Raw genomic sequence first — 20,296 nt, forward strand, 5'->3', positions numbered from 1 at the left:
CAGAAGCAGCCAAAAGGGAAAAACGTTCTATGCTACTGGAGTCTCAGAATTATCTAACTTTATGAATAATTTCCCCATAAGAGCACGCATTCGCTTAAGATAGAAGAATTAATACTCACTCACTTTACCGCTTAGGGGTGCTGGAGCCTATCCCAGCTTTTCAATGGGCGCAAGGCACACGGTAACACCCTGGATGGGGTGCCAGTCCATCGCAGGGCAGACACACACACACACACCCATTCACCTATAGGGCAATTCAGTGTCTCCAATTAACCTGACTGCTTGTTTTTGGACTGTGGGAGGAAACCGGAGCTCCCGGAGGAAACCCACGCGGACATGGGGAGAACATGCAACCTTCGCACAGAAAGGACCCGGACCGCCCTGCCTGGGGATCGAACCCAGGGCCGCCTTGCTGTGAGGTGACAGTGCTACCCACCGAGCCACCGTGCCGCCCAAGAATTAAGGGATGCTTATGAAGTATTATAACTTTTATTGTTAAAATGCTGTAACTTTATTCTTGAATTGTAAATATTTCAACTTTATAATTTTTTTATTTGACTTTAATAATAATGTCCCTAAAACAATAGGTCACAATCAATGTTTGGTCTTTTTTTCAGATAGTTGGGGGGGTCGGAGGACTGAGGTTCAAAAGTTACGTCTGCTGCTGATGTGCACTGAAGGTGGGGGAGGGTTAGTCCTAAATCAGCATTCTGCAGTCTGAACTCTCAACCTAACTCCAATCTGTTCAAATTAACCGTCAGCTGCTGGAAATTCATCCTAATTAACCGACAGCAGTAATCAAAACATGACTTGACGGTTAACTGGTTAATCAATTAACATCTCTACTGACAGTACAAACTAGAGCTAGTTGATGTACTAGTGTTCTCTAAACAGGTTTATGCAGTATTTTTAATGAACTAAAGCATTATACTATTTGAATGCTAGTTTTTTGCTATGTGCATGTTCCACTTTAGTGTAAGACCTCAATGCAGCACCACATTGTTTGATGTTGCTGTAAAATCTGATTAACAATGAAGCACCACTGAGATTCACCGCACATAAAACTTAAATCCATTTCAACACACTTTTGAATCATCATCGACAAGAAAAAAAAAACAGGAAAATAATCAAACGCATCAAAACAATGGGGGATGGGGTAGTTACATCCTCAAAATATACTTCTGTCCATTGTTGTTTCATCTGACCACAAACCGTTTGATCCAGAAGGCTTTGTTCCATGTTATGAGGAACAGTTAGTTGAGCTTTAACCCCCACCACCCCCATTTTAGTCATTTACAACTGTATTTCCTCTCCTGCATGCACGACACCAATACTGGGTGAAGTAAGTCACAGTCTAGCACAAACCTCTTTAGACACATTCAAAGCTACCAACCACATCTTTTCACCAGAATCTAGCTTTAAATTCTGGTGCCCAAAGGTGGCAACCTAGCTGTGGTGGGCTTGAAGCTTAAACCAGCAACCCACTGATCGCCAGTCCTATACCTTTATCACAGCTACCACTGTCTACATGCATCTTCTGTATGATTGAAGGGCGGGGTCGGGCTTGTACTTTTAGGATTAACACAGATATTAGGCACTGTTTTGCCAATTATGATACCAATACTGTCCTGAAGTAAGTCATGGTCTAGCACACGCCTCTGTAGACACATTCAAAGCCACCAACCACATCTTTTCACCAGCTTCTAGCTTTACATTCTGGATTCATGTTGGTGCCTTAACCAAACTGAACTGGCCATTCGTCCCTCAGTCACAATCACTTTGCCGGCTCTGGAGCAACTCTGCGTTTGCTCGGCGATCGAAACTCGGCTCTCGATCACTTTGTGTGAACTACTCAACAACTCGATCGAGCGCTCGGCGAGTTTCGAAGAGAAATATCAAGCATGTCAAATATCTGGATCTGAGTTGCCCAACTGGCAATGAGTTCTATGTCGAACAGTCAATGAGAACGCAAGATATGGTGTGAGGGGAAACTCAGGGAAGGGGTGTAAAAAGGTGGGACAGGGGCATAATATAGTTTATATCAGAATACACACACAAGTTTTACAGTATCTCTGACCTTATCGTTCTCTACAAAATATTTATTAACTTCTGACTCACTATGGAACAATCCATGCTGTTCGTGTAGCCAAATCCACTCGGATTCATTTATTTTTTCTGCTTGATTTTACGCTGCAACAACTTTGATCACTCGTTACTTGTTGACGTGCATTTTTGGACGTGGTATCATTAAACCCCTCGTCACTTCTCGCGTTTGTTTTCGTGACAAAACGTAGTTTAGGAGGCCAGGCAGACTCATCTGTGATTCCAGTTGGTGATAGATGGTGTAGTGTGAAACCCCCTATCAGTCGTGTAGTGTGAAAGCCACACCGACTTGAAAGACTCCCGATTACAAAAGATCCAGTTGTGTAGTGTGAACTGTACAGCGACCTGACGACTTGGAAAGTCGTGTAGTGTGAACTTGGAATAAGTACTAGTCAAGTTCTCTCAATGCGGATCCCAAGCCCGGATAAAACAAGGGGGGTCGCATCTGACGTAAAACTGTGCTGAATCAGACATGCCGACCAGAATAATTTGCTTTGCGGTGTGTAAAAATACAGAAGCAGCCAAAAGGGAAAAACGTTCTATGCAAACGTCTAGTGGATTTATCTGCATTACCTCATGCTGGTTGGATTTCTGACCACTTTACTCATATATCTTTGTAGCAGTGATTACCAGCTTTCCATACTGCATTCGTGTTTTCATATATTTCCACTGAATAAACGTAAAGCTAAAAGGATTTGGCTGCACACTTATTTGTGGTGCGAGGGCCGGTGTGGTGCGAGGGCCAGACTGGAAGGAACTTGTCTCTCAAACATAAACTGATCAGGACTTGCTTTGAATGTCGGTCCTGAGAATTGCCTGTGTTTACGTAGACCCTGTCATGACTGTAGACGGGGATTAAAGCAACTGAGCGTACCAAGCAGTGAAAGATAACATCTTCCTGTCGGATGTGTTGGCTGAGATCTTCCAGACCCAGCTTGAGTCACACTGGTGATCGGTCTGTTGAGGAGTGAGTGGTCTGAACAACTTCCGTAGATCTTAATGAAAGGAGTCTCTTGTTGATTTAGTTTTGATATTGAAATACACAAGTGTTTCTTTATTAAAAATTATAGACATGTGTTGTGAATCTGTTCCTCAGTATTGCTAAAAAGAGTCAGTGACTGATTATGTGTGTGAGGAAATGTTGCTTATCTACTGGAATGCGAGCATGGGTGCTGTTCATCTTCAAACAAGTTCTCATTCACACATGCTGATACTTTCCTGAATTTTAGTCATGATGGTCGTAATTTCACCATGAATAGCGTCATCGTTACATACTGGTATTGATATACTGATATTGACATTGTGATAAATTAGTACTGATATCATAATATATTAGTATTGATATATTGGTATTGACATTGTGATAAATTAGTACTGATATCATAATATATTAGTATTGATATATTGGTATTGACATTGATATATTAGTACTGATATTGTTATCATTAAATATTGGTATTGATATATTGGTACTGATATTGTGATATATTAGTTTATATATTGGTATTGATATTGGTACTAATATCGTGATATTACTACTGATATTGTGATATTGTTATATACCGGTGTTGATATATTGGTACTGATATTGTGATATATTAGTACTGATATCGTGATATTATATATTGGTATTAATATATTAGTACTGATATCGTAATATATTAGTACTGATATCGTGATATTATATATTGGTATTAATATATTAGTACTGATATCGTAATATATTAGTACTGATATCATGATATATTAGTACTGATATTGTGATATTATATATTGGTATTGGTATATTGGTACTGATATTGTGATGTAGTACTGATATCGTGATGTCATTATATATTGGTATTGATATATTAGTACTGATATCGTAATATCGTGATATAGTAGTACTGATATCGTGATCTAGTAGTACTGATATTGTGATATCGTGATATATTAGTACTGATATCGTGATATCATTATATATTAGTATTGATATTGTGATATATTAGTACTTATCGTGATATTAGTACTGATATCGTGATATATTAGTACTGATATCATGATATATTAGTACTTATCGTGATCTTAGTACTGATATCGTGATATATTAGTACTGATATTGTGATATCATTATATATTAGTATTGATATTGTGATATATTAGTACTTATCGTGATATTAGTACTGATATTGTGATATATTAGTACTGATATCGTGATATATTAGTACTGATATTGTGATATATTAGTACTTATCGTGATATTAGTACTGATATTGTGATATATTAGTACTGATATTGTGATATATTAGTACTGATATCGTGATATATTAGTACTGATATTGTGATATATTAGTACTGATATTGTGATGTAGTGCTGATATCACAATATATATATTAGTATTGATATCGTGCTGTGTAAGTACTTATATTGTGATATTCACTTCATTCATTCATTCACTTCTTAGCGGACTTTTCTGCATGTCTGGAAATCATAACACTGTGTGAAATATGTCTGCGCTCTCGCTCTTATCCGCACTGTACCTAACTGACCCAGGGACCTGGAGGGGCCATGTGAACGTGGAGGTGCGATATCACACGTGTGTTCTAGTGTTCGGTTCAGGGGCCGCCGCTCGACCTGGGCTATTTTTACGCTCTTTCAGCACCTGGTAAAGCTATGCCAGGCCGAGTGACTTAGCATAGTGGCGTACTGTATTCCTGTTCAGTGGTGTCCGATATTCGTGCTTTTGATGGGCTTGTGCTATTGTGTTGTTAATCAGACAATGTATTATTGCTCATGAAAAGCTTAAGAGTAAATATTACATGGGTTTGTGATGAATACATACAACATTGTGTTACTGACAATCTTTTGAGTCATTTATTAGCATGAAAAATAACCTAATAGTGGCAGTTAGATTTCAAATCAACAATTAAATGATTAATATTACAGCTTTGTTAAGGATGAAGTGCACGAACGCTTGAAATGTTAAAACCTACACCGATCAGGCATAACATTTATGACCACCTCTTTGTTTCTACACTTACTGTCCATTATTATCAGCTCCACTTACCATATAGAAGCACTTTGTAGATCTACAATTACTGACTGTAGTCCATCTGTTTCTCTACATACACTTTTAGTCTGCTTTCACCCTGTTCTTCAATGGTCAGGACCCCCACATGACCACTACAGAGCAGGTATTATTTAGGTGGTGGATCATTCTCAGCACTGCAGTGACACTGACATGGTGGTGGTGCGTTAGTGTGTGTTGTGCTGGTATGAGTGGATGGAGTTTTTAAACACCTCACGGTCACTGCTGGACTGAGAATAGTCCACCAACCAAAACCATCCAGCCAACAGCGCCCCGTGGGCAGCGTCCTGTGACCACTGATGAAGGTCTAGAAGATGACCAACTCGAACAGCAGCAACAGATGAGCGATCGTCTCTGACTTTACATCTACAAGGTGGACCAACTAGGTAGGAGTGTCTAATAGAGTGGACAGTGAGTGGACACGGTATTTAAAAACTCCAGCAGCGCTGCTGTGTCTTATCCACTCATACCAGCACAACACACACTAACACACCACCACCATGTTATTGTCCCTGCAGTGCTGAGAATGATCCACCACCCAAATAATACCTGCTCTGTGGTGGTCCTGTGGGGGTCCTGACCATTGAAGAACAGCATGAAAGCAGGCTAAAAATGTATGTAGAGAAATAGATGGACTACAGTCAGTAATTGTAGAACTACAAAGTGCTTCAGTGAGTGTAGAGACAAGGAGGTGGTTTCAATGTTCTGGCTGATCGGTGTATGTAAGAAGTTCTTCTAGTGAGCATGTTAAAGCTGTGTACATTTGTTATTAAGCAAAGCAGACCTACAGTGGTGACTGATAAGGTCAAGGGTCCTCCTTAGGTGCCCAAAAGTTGCAACCTAGCTTTGGTGTGCTTGAAGTTTTAACCAGCAACCTTTGGATTACCAGTCCTGTACCTTAACCACTGAACACTGAACTTCCACTGTCCACATGCATCTTCTGTATGATTGAAAAGGGGGTGGGCTCATACTTTCAGAGCACAAAATTATTTGGTTGTCCTATCTATGTTTTTTCTTGTGTTTATAAAAGCTATTAGGCACAGTTTTGCCAGTTAGCTTACATGCTTTTAAAGGAACAACAAACAACTGGGGGCTGAGTAAGGTTGTTCTCACACTTGATCTGATTACTTGTATCCGTACCCAGGATCTACTTGGTTCACTTTCCTTTTTGTTCTACATGTGGTCAAGTCATTCCGTTTTCTTGAAGACTGCATATAAGCTTATTTGCTGATGACATGACTGGTTGAACATTTCCAGTGGGCAGATCATATCCCAATGGAATGTGGATCACATAATTACAGTAATATTTTACCCAAGCTCATTCCAAGCCAACCCCAGACTCACATAATCTTTTTAACTATTACTCTAGTAAAGCCATCTTTTTAGGTTACATGTGCCTTATTCGGGCGGCACAGTGGCTCGGTGGGTTGCACTGTCGCCTCACAGCAAGAAGGTCGTGGGTTCGATCCCCAGGTGGGGCGGTCCGGGTCCTTTCTGTGTGGTGTTTGCATGTTCTGCGGTGTCTTCCCACAGTCCAAAAGCATGTAGGTGAGGTGTATTGGAGACACAAAATTGTCCATGATTGTGTTCTATATAACCTTGCGAATTGATGAATCTTGTGTAAGTAATAAGTAATTACCGTTCTTGTCGTGAATGTAACCAAAAGTGTAAAACATGTTAAAATCCTAATAAACAAACAAACAGACATGTGCCTTATTCAAATGATATATGGAAACAAATGGTCTGATTATCTCTTACGTCTATATTTACAAGTAAACTAGCCCATCTCCAGTGGATACACTGGTAGCCCAAGGACTCCTAGCACAGCCCCTCATGAGCTGTACTCTACAGCTTGGATCTACTTGTTCACTTTCCTCCTTCTTCTGCATGTAGTCAAGTCATTCTGTTTTCTTAAAGACTGCATATAAGCTTATTTGCTGATGACATGACTGGTCGAACATTTCCCAGCAAGACAGATCACATCCCATTGAGATGTGGATCACATTATTACAGTAATACTTTACCCAAGCGGATTCCAAGCCAACCCCTGACTCACTTCATCTTTATCTATTACTCTAGTAAAGCCATCTTTTTAGGTTACATGTGCTTTATTCGAATAATATTCGTTATGGAAACAAATGGTCTGATGATCTCTGATGCCTATATTTACAAGTAAATGCCCATGTCTAGTAGATACACTAGTAGCCCAGGGACTCCTAGCACAGCCCCTCATGCGCTGTAGTCTACAGCTGTTCAGCCGGCTAGCTGACCAAAGTAGATTTTGATGAAACCTGAACTTGAATGCCAGACAGTACCCCTCAGGATAGAAGAAGGACCAGCTTTATAACCTCTGAGGAATTTGTGAATTTTTTTCTTTTAGTCAAGGCACCTGAAGTAAGCATTTTGTAATGTAACTCTGCCCTGCTGGCCTTCATTGTAATTGCCCATTGGGCTGAAACACTGGAAAAAGTGATAACTTCAGACCAGTGGCTGCAACCAATAGAAGACTTCCTAGAGATTTATGTATGAATTTACAATGTATGAATGTACTATGCAAAAACATATATATTCTGTCCCCTGAAGATAAAGATTTATGAAAGTGATACCTGATGTAAGCATATTTGTTTGCATAGTCTGAAGGTGGTGTTGTCAAAAAAAGTAATGAGACTTTTATTAGTAGGTAAACATCATACTTACTGTGTCTTAATCACCACATTCAGGATTTATTTCTCCCGTGTGTTCTATATTTTTGGGATGTGCTTTGTACCCACTGTAATACTGAAGACAATTAAAGAATGGACAGCAAAGTTGACCTTCATCTACAAATGCAGATCAAAATAGTACGAGCCTACACACGGCACTGTAATCGTAACATTTTTTTTTTATCAACTGGGATCAGTTTTACGGTTTCTCTGTGTGTCTCCATGTCTCTCAGTCTGTCAGACAGACATTTGCTATAAACAACACTAGGGATGTAATGATAAACTCTACCCACGATTCGATACGAACAAAATAAAATTGAAGACAAATTGACAGTTTCCTTTTATTATTTCTCTTTAAAAAATAAAATAAAATACTGTATTTGTGCTTATCTTTTATTTATCTAAATAATTAATGCCCTTTTTTATTTCTGAGGTAGGTACAGACTATGCCAAATTATTGGTATTGGTATTGCTTATTGTGTAAAAAAAACTGAAATTATTTTAAAACAAATCCAACATTATATAAATAAATGAATAATACAAATAAAAAAAGTATCCTCACAAATACATTTGGCTGAATAATCCCCTACCTGGCAACTTTGTGAAGTGCAGTCAACCAGGCGAGGTGAATAGTGCCAGTGCCCTCTGCTGTTTGAAGTGAATATCGATTAATCTTAAATGAATAAGATTTTTTGTGGTTCATCGTTACTTCCATAAAAAACACCCATATGGGCAAAAGCTCATTGGTCTAACATGTTCAAACCCGAAACTTGATGCATTTGGCTGTCTCTTGGTTGGTTATAAACAAAAAAGAAAAACAAACAACTAACGTTTTCATGTTTTCGCTCAACTGGATTATCCACTTTTTACACATCTTATGTCTTTTGAATGGTTCTTTTGGCAATTTTACAGAACTATCAGGTAGTTCCTTGTAACCAAACTGTCATCATACATGATTTAATATACCAAGTTCATAGCAGGAAATTAAAAAGCTGGTGAGGTGTGATTGTTAACATTTATTTAAAGTTGTAAGCAAAGTAAACTGTCTTTAGTGTCTTTTTGTGCTAGCCAATATGTGAACATCTCAGAAAAGAGATTTATAGAGATTATATAAATACGTAGTCCTAATGAACTATGAACACAAGACCAAGAACGTATTACTGACAAAGTGAACGTAATGAAGAGGTTCTTGTCTATATTGCCCATCCTAGTGTCTTGTAATATATTATTTACAGAACCACTAAAATATATTTGGTGTTAAGAGTGATGAGTGGAACAACTGTCGACATGCTGGCTCCAAGGAGTCTATACATTGACTCAAATTCAGGAACAAGGCTAGGGGGGGGTCAAAGGGCAATGAGGGTCATATAAAGCTACAGGGCCAAAGGATGGTGTGGACAGCTAGACCACAGGCCTCAGGGCTTCATTTTGAGTCTTTTGATCTTGAGTTTGTATCAGCTGGTAAAGGAGAATTCAGCTAACACTTGTAGTTAAGAAGTCTTAAGTATATATTGAGTCAGACTTTAACATGAAGATTTGTGTTATTATTTATATTATACATTTTTGAATTTGTATTAATATTAAGATATTTTCTACTGTTACTCAGGTTTGGAAATAATTGCTTGATAACTAAAACACCTAAGTCCTTGTTGGAATATTTTGCCGTTTAAAATAAACCTCCAGCAGCTGAAGGTTGATTTTAATAAAGAACTAAGATGCAGATATCACACACGTTTAGCAGCATAGTAGGTTAGGAGACTCATGCTGAGATCTAACTTGGCTGAAATTAGACGTTGAGCCGGGTGTCCAGTTTCAGCCGAGTTAGATTTTAGCACAAGTCACTATTATGCTGATAGTGTGTGTGTGTGTTATCGTGAAACTGTTATGTATTTGGATATTTTTGTAATTCGCTATAACAATCTGAGGATTTCAGAATACTTTATTGATCCCAGAGGGAAATTGCAGTTCTTACAGTAGCACCCACTTATGTAGAAAGAATAAACACTCTACTAGCTAAAAACTAAGAAGAAAAAAAGAAGAAAATTTTGCCAATAGAATTTAAAGTTATTTACACATAATTAAATAATTAAATGCTTGCATTATTATTATTGCACATATGAATACAAAAACTGCACTGAATATTGCACAGAATATTGCACAGGTGAACCATAGTGTCACATATTAAGGGAGGAATTATAGAGTTTGATGGCCACATGCAGAAAAGACTTCCTGTGGCGCTCTGTGGTGCATTTTGGGAGAATGAATCTTGCACTGAATGTACTCCTTTGACTCATCACTGTGGCGTAAAGTGGGTGGGAGCCATTGTTCATAATAGCCTGCAGCTTAGACAGCGTCCTCCTCTCCGATACTGCTGTCAGAGAGTCCTTGAGCTGCAGGTGGTTCAGCCCGCACCATGTGACAAAGTCCTTCACCGTTGCCCGGTACTCATCCTCATCACCCCTTCTGATACATCCAACTATTGCAGTCATCAGAAAACTTCTGTAGGTGACAGTTCTCTGTGCAGTAGCTGAAGTCCGTGGTGTAGAGGGTAAAGAGGAAGGGAGAGAGGACCGTTCCCTGCGGAGCTCCAGTGTTGCTGATCACTCTATCCGACACACAGTGCTGCAGGCGTACACGTAGATGTATTTGTTCATTCTCTTGAAGTTTAATTTGACTGAATAGTACAAAATAGACTGGAATGCCTTTGTCTCATTTGCAAGCTGGGGCCAGAGCCCAGGGTCAACCATTTAAGGGTGCCCCTGGATCCAAGATGGTTAAAGGCTTTGCTTAAGGGCCCAAAAGTGGCTGCATGGCAAAGCCAGGATTTTAACTCTCAACCTTTTGATTGATAACTCTACCAAAGCTCTACCACTGTCCCTCGACTGGGATGATTTCCAGTGTTTTACTAACCAACTTATTTCTATTTAGTAAATATAATTAATGAATTTAAAATTTGATGCCTGCAACAAACAGAAAAAATGGGACAGTTTGTTTGTTTGTTTATTAGGATTTTAATGTCATGACAGGGACGGTAGTTACTCATTACACAAGGTTCATCAGTTCACACAAGGTTATATCAAACAGTCATGGACATAGCTGTCCATATAAATATAAACCTATTGAAAAAAATGTATGTTTTTCTTTTACTCAACAGCAGGATGCTACTGCACCAGAAGATCAGGATGCATCAGGAGATGATGGGGAGTTCTCAGGGTCAGGGTCTGGAGAAATGGGTAAATCCTTTAATTTTATTATTATTAAGGTTTAATACTAATTCTAGAACAAGTTCAGTCAAAATAATAATTTAATATATAGTTTGGGTGTAAAAATCCAGAGGAGATTTTTAGTTTGCACATAGGGCTATTTTGTTCCTGGACCCTGGAAATCACTGCTTTTGTTAAAATGAAAACTAGTAAAGAGGAAAGTCTATGTTTGTATTTTAAATAGAAAGAAGTGCTAAAATCACTTTTAGCTGGAGATAGCTGTTCCTCAATCAATTTAATCCTAAAAATCAGCACATGACATGAACTGGTAGATTTTGCACAATGACGGTCTGTAAAATGGAAACTAATAAATTGTTGCATCTGTATTAAATCTCTAAACCTGACTACTTTTAATAGGAACAGGCACTGCCCACCCCAGTAGTTATGAAAAGTATTTAACAATAATTAAAACACACCTAATAATGTTGCTAAATAAATTGTGCAGCCCTATTGTGCAATATACACATTTGTAGTTTGCTCTGTTTAACTAATGCTTATTTCACATTTAGTTTTTAAAGACCCCACCGATGACTTTGAATTGGCAACTGAGGCAACTCCTAACACTTCAGTAACAGACATCCCAGATGTCCCTGTTAAGCTTCCAGTACATCCTGTTACCCAGCCATCCTCAACAGTCCCTCCTGAAGCTGATCCTGGAACACCAGAGCTCGCCCACCTGGCTCCACTCCTGCCCACCACCCAAATACCCGAGACCATTTCACCAACCACCGTCCAGTCAGTCACCCCTTTCGATTTAGGACAAGAACCAGAAGTTGACGAAACCACAGCAGCTCCTGATGCTACACCGACGACCGTTCCTTCAGCTGACAAACTACCAGTGCCCACAACTAAGGAAGAGCTTATGACCACCCTCAGTGAGGATGTTAAAATGGAAACCACAGCATCAGTTCTGCTGGGGGAGTATGAGGATGAAACTACAGTTTCTTATTATGGGGATTATACTGAAGAACTTGGAACTACAGGACTGGCACTGATCACAACAGCATCTAGCGACCCTGCTGATCCCGAAGCTTCAGGTGATGATGTTTTCAAGACAACTCAGGCTACCGTGGAGGACAATTTCTTGGAAGAAAACATCATTCCAGATGTGCACCCGAAGACTGAGGTTAAAAAAGAGGTAAGATCATTTTTAGTTAATGTTTTTATTTTATTTTTCTTTAATGTATTTTATTTTTTATGAGATGAGCACAGCTAAACACTTATTATGATTATGGACCATGATGAGGAACAGATCTCTAGTGAGCTTGGATCTAATGGTTGAAGCCAGGGCTTCAGAATCCCGAGCTGGGACACATTGAGGGGACACATAATTGCACCCTTAGTGCCGGTACCAAGCCCTTTAATTAGGAGGGTTGCTTCAGGCAAGGGTGTCCGATATCAAAATTGCCAAATCAAATATCCAGTCGAATGAACCACTGTTGACGACCTATTAAGGAAGGAGGCGAAAGGAATCATCCACTATTGAGCAACTGGTCTCTGTCCATATATTTATCACAGTTTCAAAGATGTGTACAAGTTACGCTAAGGCACATCATATCTGTTCCTGTGCTGTATAGTGCCCCCCTCCCCCCTTTTTTTTGGATTGATATTTAAATTTGTGTACATCCTTGCATAAAATTGTACAATGCCTGCTGAAGATTAGCAATTAAACATGGTTTAATATTTATATATTTATTTTTATTGCTCCCTCCTCCTACCAGTTTTTACATCAAGCATATTTAATTTTTTGTATTTGTTTACAGGTTGAGGAGGATGATTTTGTCATTGAAAATGACAATGAAATTAGACACAAAGGAAGATCTAGTGCTACTTTAGCTGACGACGAGAACCTCCTGGAGAGGAAGGAGGTCCTGGCAGGTATGCAAAGCATTACAACTATAACGTTATTAATATTGTTTGGTAGTTTTAATATTTTAGTAATCATAGGCCGCTCAGGTGGCGCAGCGGTAAAAACACATGCTGGAACCAGAGCTGGGATCTCGAATACATTGTATCGAATCTCAGCTCTGCCTGCCAGCTAGGCTGAGCAGCCACATGAACAACGATTGGCCTGTTGTTCAGATATGGGCGGGACTAAGCCGGATGGGGTCTCTCTCTCATGACTGGTGCAATTATGACCTCTGCTGGCTGATTGGTGGTGCCTGCACAGAGATGAGAAAAGAGTGCTGTCGGGGTGTGTCTCTCCATACACAGTGCTGAGCTGCACTGCACTCGTCAAAGTGTAGGTGATGAGATGCATACGACATGCTGCCCACGTGTCGGCGGGGGCGTGGGTTAGCGTCGTTCTCCTCAATCAGAGCAGGGATTGGCATTGGTGGAGAGGAAGCATGATGCAATCGGGCAATTGGACGTGCTAAAAGGGAGAAAAAGGGGAGAAAATGCATAAGCAAAATTTATATATATATATATATTTTAGTAATCATAGTTAATTTATTAAACTGCAAAACAAAATCAACTACGTTAGACTCTCTTAAACCACTGCATTTCAACATACATATGTATTCCAGGCTTTTAGACAGCATCTTATGGACTGCTTCTCAACCCATGGCTAATGAAACTCTTGTATTTCTTGTATTTAAAAGTGCAGCGGTGTTATTGGTTGGGCGTCTACATACAGACATGATTGGCTGTCTTGGCCGATGCCCTGCGATGGATTGGCATCCTGTATAGGAGTGTGTTACTGCATTGCAGTACACTGATCAGGATAAACTAGGGGTAAAACATGAACATAGAATAAAAAAAAAATCACATGAATTCAGGCCATGTCAAAAGCCTTTGGTCAGTGTTGTGACCCAGCTAGTAAGGTTGAGGAGAAAGAGTGATGTCCCAATGTGGAATTTTGTCCAATTCAAATATTTATATTAAACATTAACCAATGCAAATACTAACCCAGTATCGGTATCTTGATCCACTAAGCACAATAACATTGTAAAAGCCAAAGTAAAAGAAGTAAGTACAAATCTGTTGAATAATTTTAGATTATAACAAGCATAAGCAGGGTGGCATGGTGGCTCAGTGGGTAGCACGGTCACCTCACAGCAAGAAGGTCCTTAGTTCGATTCCCAGGTGGAGCCGTCCGGGTTTTTTTTCTGTGTGGAGTTTGCATGTTCTCCCTGTGAACTCATATCTCGATATGCTCTTGAGAAGTGGCGATATACGATACGATACGATATAATGTAAACATAAAGTACAATGGCAAGCCACCGCCCATATTTTAGCTTATATTGTTTATAAGTTATCTTAAAAACACAGAATATAAATTGTGACTGATTTACAGTGTTTATATTTTGTATTATTATAAGGTTGTATTTGTATTAATATTGACAACATTTATATTAAACAAACCAGCAGAATCTCATAAGCACATTTATGCTTCGTTTTACTTCAAATTAATGAGCATCAAAAATATCCCAAAAAAGTTGAATATTTGATAATGCTTTGCTATCATTGCAAAATGAAAGCGCACATTAACCAACAGCACCGTGACCCAAATCAACAACACAGCAGCATAAAATAATAACCGCTGCTTACCTGAAGGCTATTTTATATGTTTCCAGAATATTTCCAGAATATATAAATCCATATCCAACTGTGTTTGTCCACCTAACTAATGAAAACCGTCTTGGATCGTTTATTCTCTCAGCTTTCCCGGTAAAAAGCTGAAACTGGTCATTCGTTCACTAAACTGTCACTTGTGCCTCAACAACCAATCAAGAGAAAGATTGAAATTCCGCCCAGAATCTGAATTCAGAAGCTCTGATTGGTTGATACAGCTGTTTTTAAGGCTTGAACCACGAATGAATCTCTTTCATAAATGAACTGATTCGTTTGTGTGAGCAGAACAAATGAATCTTTACCATAGATCAGAGCACAGCTCCCTGATTCGATTCCAATGAATGATTCGTTTGAAAAGAGTCGTGTCGGACAGTGATTCAGTTTGCGTGTGTGTGCAGCGTGCTGAACGGCGCCTTTGTGTTCTGTTTTAAACGTTCTCAAACGGTAACCTGTGTATCCTGGACATATTCGATCAACCGAATATGGCCGTTTTTAACATCGTGTAAAAAGTCAAATCGAATATATCGATATCTGTCATATACCACCCAGCCCTACCCTGTGTCTGTGTGGGTTTCCTTCGGGAGCTCCGGTTTCCTCCCACAGTCCAAAGACATGCAAGTGAGGTGTATTGGAGATACTCAATTAGTCCATGACCGTTTGATATTAAACTTGAACTGATAAATCTTGTGTAACCACTAACTATATGCCCTGTTATTAATGTAACCAAAGAGTGTAAAACATGACGTTAAAATCCTAATAAAATAAATAACAAGCATAAACACAAGGTACTTAATACAATTAGGAAACAAACATCTACCTGCACATACACACAAATTGCGTGTAAAACCAGCACAACACTAATAATGACCAATCGTTCCACATCTTCACAGGTGTCATTGCTGGTGGTGTGGTGGGCTTGGCTTTCGCGGTCATGCTCGTGGCTCTTATGGTGTACCGCATGAAGAAGAAGGATGAGGGCAGCTATTCGCTAGACGAGCACAAACACCCCAACGGAGGCTACCAGAAACCACAAAGACAAGAGGAGTTTCTGGCATAAAGAGTAAACACACTGACTCTTCTTCTGTGCTTGACTGTCACTTAAATCTCCCCAGATTCCATTTGCTTGGTGACACTTTGTTTTCCATCCATGCTGGATGTGCAACACGGATTGATTTTTTTTTTTTTTTTTTTTTTACCTGGAATTGGTGGATGGATCTTTAGGAAAGGTTCAGTTTGGGTTCTTCCCTTTGTAATGAACTCTTTTACTCTGGATTTAGAGTGTCGTTCGAAGCCCCTGTTATGACCGAGTGACTGAAAAAGCCTTATTGTTGTGGTTCTGCTTTCCGCCAATGGAAATCTCCAGCAAACGTGAACTGCCTTCTTAATTCCACTGTGCCTTATCTTCTGTTCCAGTGAACCAAAGTGCGCACCACGTGCAGCAGCAAGAGACCTCACCTACTTTATATGTTACCTTGGTAACAGATAGTCGCTTTAGGGACAGAACATGGAATGCACTTTTTAAAAAAAACATTACAATGCTGAGTTATGTTTTTCACTTGGAACTTGATTCTGTTGTTTTGCTTTGCTTGTGTTTGTTTTCTCTCTTTTTTTTTGCTTTTTGTTTAAATAATTTTGAGTGTTCTATGAGGGGGGAGAGTTGCTTTACAGGATGGCATCACCCAAAGAATTGCCTGTTGTTGATTTATGCTTTCTTTACAACGTTTATTGGTTTGTCAGGATGAGCAATGCAACTGTGTGTTTAAAAATATATGTAAATAATTCTTGATCTTGATTCTTGACTTGCTGTATTTCCAAAGAAAGTAAAATCAGTAAAGGTGTTATATATATATATATATATATATATATATATATATATATATATATATATATATATATATATATATATATATATATAGATATACTCATCCCCTTCATAAGCTCAAATACACTGTATTAAATACAAACAAACATCACAAAAATGACCAGTATGATCCTTGTTGTGTGGAATTGGGTGTCAAAGGACCAAGGCTCACTGAGCTAGATGATGGCTACTGTATATTACTAGGTCAATCGCCTGTATGTGATTTTTATTGGGTCATTTGCCTGTTGTTAGTACTGAAAAACTGTTTGAGCTTTTTGGAAATCGCCACATTTAATCATGTTCGATCTGCTTTAATTAATCTGCACCCACTTTTATATAGAAAAGGACGAGATGTATGATAAACACCACACAGAGCTTAATACCTTTAATTAAAACATGTGGCTTTCATACAAGAAAGGTACTTTTGTGTTAATAGTAGTCACATTCTCTGAATTGAGCTGCTGTTATGGGGTTGGCAACAAGTAACAATGTATTATTGACCAGGTGTCATTGTGTATTATTGAACTTATTATTGGGCTGCCACATTGATTGATACCACAAATATATAGACATATTCATCCCCTTTATAAGCTCAAATACACTGTATTAAATACAAACAAACGTCACAAAAATGACCAGTATGATCCTTGTTGTGTGGAATTGGGTGTCAAAGGACCAACAGTTTAAAAGGCTTACTGAGCTAGATGATGGCTACTGTATATTACTAGGTCAATCGCCTGTATGTGATTTTTTTTATTGGTTAATTTGCCTGTTGTTAGTTGTAACTCGTACTGAAAAACTGTTTGAGCTTTTCTGGAAATCGCCACATTTAATCATGTTCCATCTGCTTTAATCTGCACCCACTTTTATATAGAAAAGGACGAGATGTATGATAAACACCACACAGAGCTTAATACCTTTAATTAAAACGTGGATTTTATACAAAAAAGGTACTTTTGTGTTAATAGTAGTCACATTCTCTAAAACGAGCTGCTGTTATGGGGTTGGCAACAAGTAACAATGTATTATTGACTAGGTGTCATTGTGTATTATTAAACTTAGGCTGTCACAGTGATTAATCTTACAAAAGCAGCAGTTATGATATGTTATTAAGCAATATTTTTGATCATAGACATCAGTGTGTCATTACGACTCAAGACAGTCAGTGAGTTAGCATGTTAAATTCCACTGCTGAGCGTTTTTTCTTTTTATTCATGCCACAGTGCCCAACATGCACGCACACACACGTACACACAGGGCAGGGCGTGAAAGAATACAAAACACCACAGCAGTGAAAGTGATGGGAAAAGATTATCATTATTATTATTACACTTGTACTGATTTGTTGTGTGTGTTTCAATGGTTATGAGGTCAGTTTGTTAACACGATTGGACATGTACTTGTAATGGACCTTTTATTCATTCTAATATTTGCAAAAAATATATGTTAACAGTTAGTATTTGATTATTCTTACAAGATACACCGATCAGGCATAACATTATGACCACCTCCTTGTTTCTACACTGTGTCCATTTTATCAGATCAGCTCCACTTACCATATAGAAGCACTTTGTAGTTCTACAATTACTGACCGAAGTCCATCTGTTTCTCTACATACTTTTTTAGCCTGCTTTCACCCTGTTCTCCAATGGTCAGGACCCCCACAGGACCACTACAGAGCAGGTATCATTTAGGTGGTGGATGATTCTCAGCACAGCAGTGACACTGACATGGTGGTGGTGTGTTAGTGTGTGTTGTGCTGGTATAAGTGGATAAGACACAGCAGCCCTGCTGGATGTTTTAAACACCTCACTCACTGCTGGACTGAGAATAGTCCACCAACCAAAAATTTTCAGCCAACAGCGCTCCATGGGCAGCGTCCTGTGACCACTGCTAAAGGTCTAGAAGATGACCAACTCGAACAGCAACAATAGATGAGCGATCGTCTCTGACATCGACAAGGTGGACCAACTAGGTAGGAGTGTCTAATAGAGTGGACAGTGAGTGGACACGGTATTTAAAAACTCTGATCCACTCATACTAGCACAACACGCACTAACACACCACCACCATGTCATTGTCATGGCAGTGCTGAGAATGATCCACTACCTAAATAATACCTACTCTGTGGGGGTCCTGACCATTGAAGAGCAGGGAGAAAGCAGGCTAAAAAGTATGCAGAGAAACAGATGGACTACAGTCAGTAATATAGAACTACAAAGTGCTCCTATATGGTAAGTGGAGCTGATAAAATGGACAGTGGTTTTAATGTTTTGGCTAATCGGTGTAGTAGTTTCTATTATCAGGAATTACGATTAAAACGGGTTAAATGTGGTAAATGTGTACACTGCGTATGTAATGTTAACATTTTAAATCTGTATGGTAAGACCTGTCTGAATACAGGTGTACAAATGAAAATGAGTGGAAAATCACAATAGTACATCTTTAAAAAATACTGTTACAGCCTGTAAATTCTTGTGTGGCCACAAAAAATAAAACTTGTGTTAGCCCTGATTGATCTGACTGCCAGTGAATGTGCAAAGCAATATTTTTGTGTGTTTGTGTTTTGCTGTTTCTAAATGTTCGCATTGGTACTTTTATAAATAGAGAGAGATTTTGACTCCAGGTTCCCTAATATCAGGCTTCAGATCAGTCTGTCTGTCTCATATTAATAATGAACAAGGAAGTGGTAAAACGGTAAGTGTGTGAAAGTACACAGTGTAATCTGTGCTTTTACAGGACGGCTGGTCTGGCTTTGTAGCCGCCTTTGTGTTGTATTTTCCTGGTTGCTATGCTGAAGAAAATCAGACCTACTTATGTCATCGTTTGTACAAATCTTTCTATTTATTATGCACAGTTGTTTTCTATGTTTAATAAAAGGTAGTCCCCTTTCACTATTGTAGAACCCTGAGTTTGTTTTGTAGCTGAGGGAGTCAAAGCAGCCGTGCCTTATTGAAAAGAAAACCATGAGAACAGGTTTGGAACTGTTTTAGATTGTTGTATTGAGCTGGTATCATATTTCTTTTATTAAGCTGATATGTTGTTGCGCAGTGTGGCCAAAGTAAAGGTGACTCATTTATGCCATGTGTGTATTTTTACAAATGCAAAATCTTTAAAGATAGGCAACCGTCTACCATCATGTTGACCAGCCTACACTATAGGTAGTGGCCACATGACTCATTTACATTTATGTTTTTGGCATTTAGCAGACGTCTTTATCCAAAGCGACTAACAGTACTGTGACAGTATACGGTCTAAGCAATTAAAAGTTAAGGGCCTTGCTCAAGGGCCCAACAGCAGCAACCTGGCAGTGGTGAGGCTTGAACCAGTGACCTTCTGGTTACTAGTCCAGTACCTTAACCACTAGGCTACAACATCCCTACAAACTACGCGGTTAACGTAATTGGTTTCACCAACAACATCTAGAAAAGTGCTGGATGGAGCTAAGAACAGGGTAGACTCAGTGGTTAAAGTACTGGACTAATAATTCACTTTCACTGTTGGGCCCCTGAGCAAGGCCCTTAACCCTCAATTGCTTAAAGCAGCTGTGCCCTTTTAAAAAGAAAACCATGAGAACAGGTTTGGAACTGTTTTAGATTGTTGTATTGAGCTGGTATCTTTTATTAAGCTGATATGTTGTTGTGCAGTGTGGCCAAAAGTGAAGGTGACTCATTTATGCCATGTTCTTACAAATCAAAAATGATTCTTTATTTGCTTTTTAAC

The 20,296-nt window shown here is 38.9% G+C and overlaps 1 protein-coding gene across 1 annotated transcript in view; it reads left to right on the forward strand.

Annotated features, from left to right (window-relative positions):
- The window catches only part of LOC134325352 (syndecan-1-like), a 33,272-nt gene extending 16,776 nt beyond the window's left edge, over nt 1-16,496 (forward strand). The window contains exons 2-5 of the mRNA XM_063007523.1: nt 11,028-11,106; nt 11,646-12,274; nt 12,900-13,014; nt 15,603-16,496. Of these exons, the coding sequence (XP_062863593.1) occupies nt 11,028-11,106; nt 11,646-12,274; nt 12,900-13,014; nt 15,603-15,769 (990 nt within the window). The 3' untranslated portion in view covers nt 15,770-16,496. The remainder of the gene's footprint in view (nt 1-11,027; nt 11,107-11,645; nt 12,275-12,899; nt 13,015-15,602) is intronic.
- The last annotated feature ends 3,800 nt before the right edge of the window (nt 16,497-20,296 follow it).

The sequence above is a fragment of the Trichomycterus rosablanca genome, chromosome 13 (genome assembly GCF_030014385.1).
Source record: "Trichomycterus rosablanca isolate fTriRos1 chromosome 13, fTriRos1.hap1, whole genome shotgun sequence".
Classification (NCBI taxonomy): Eukaryota; Metazoa; Chordata; class Actinopteri; order Siluriformes; family Trichomycteridae; genus Trichomycterus; species Trichomycterus rosablanca.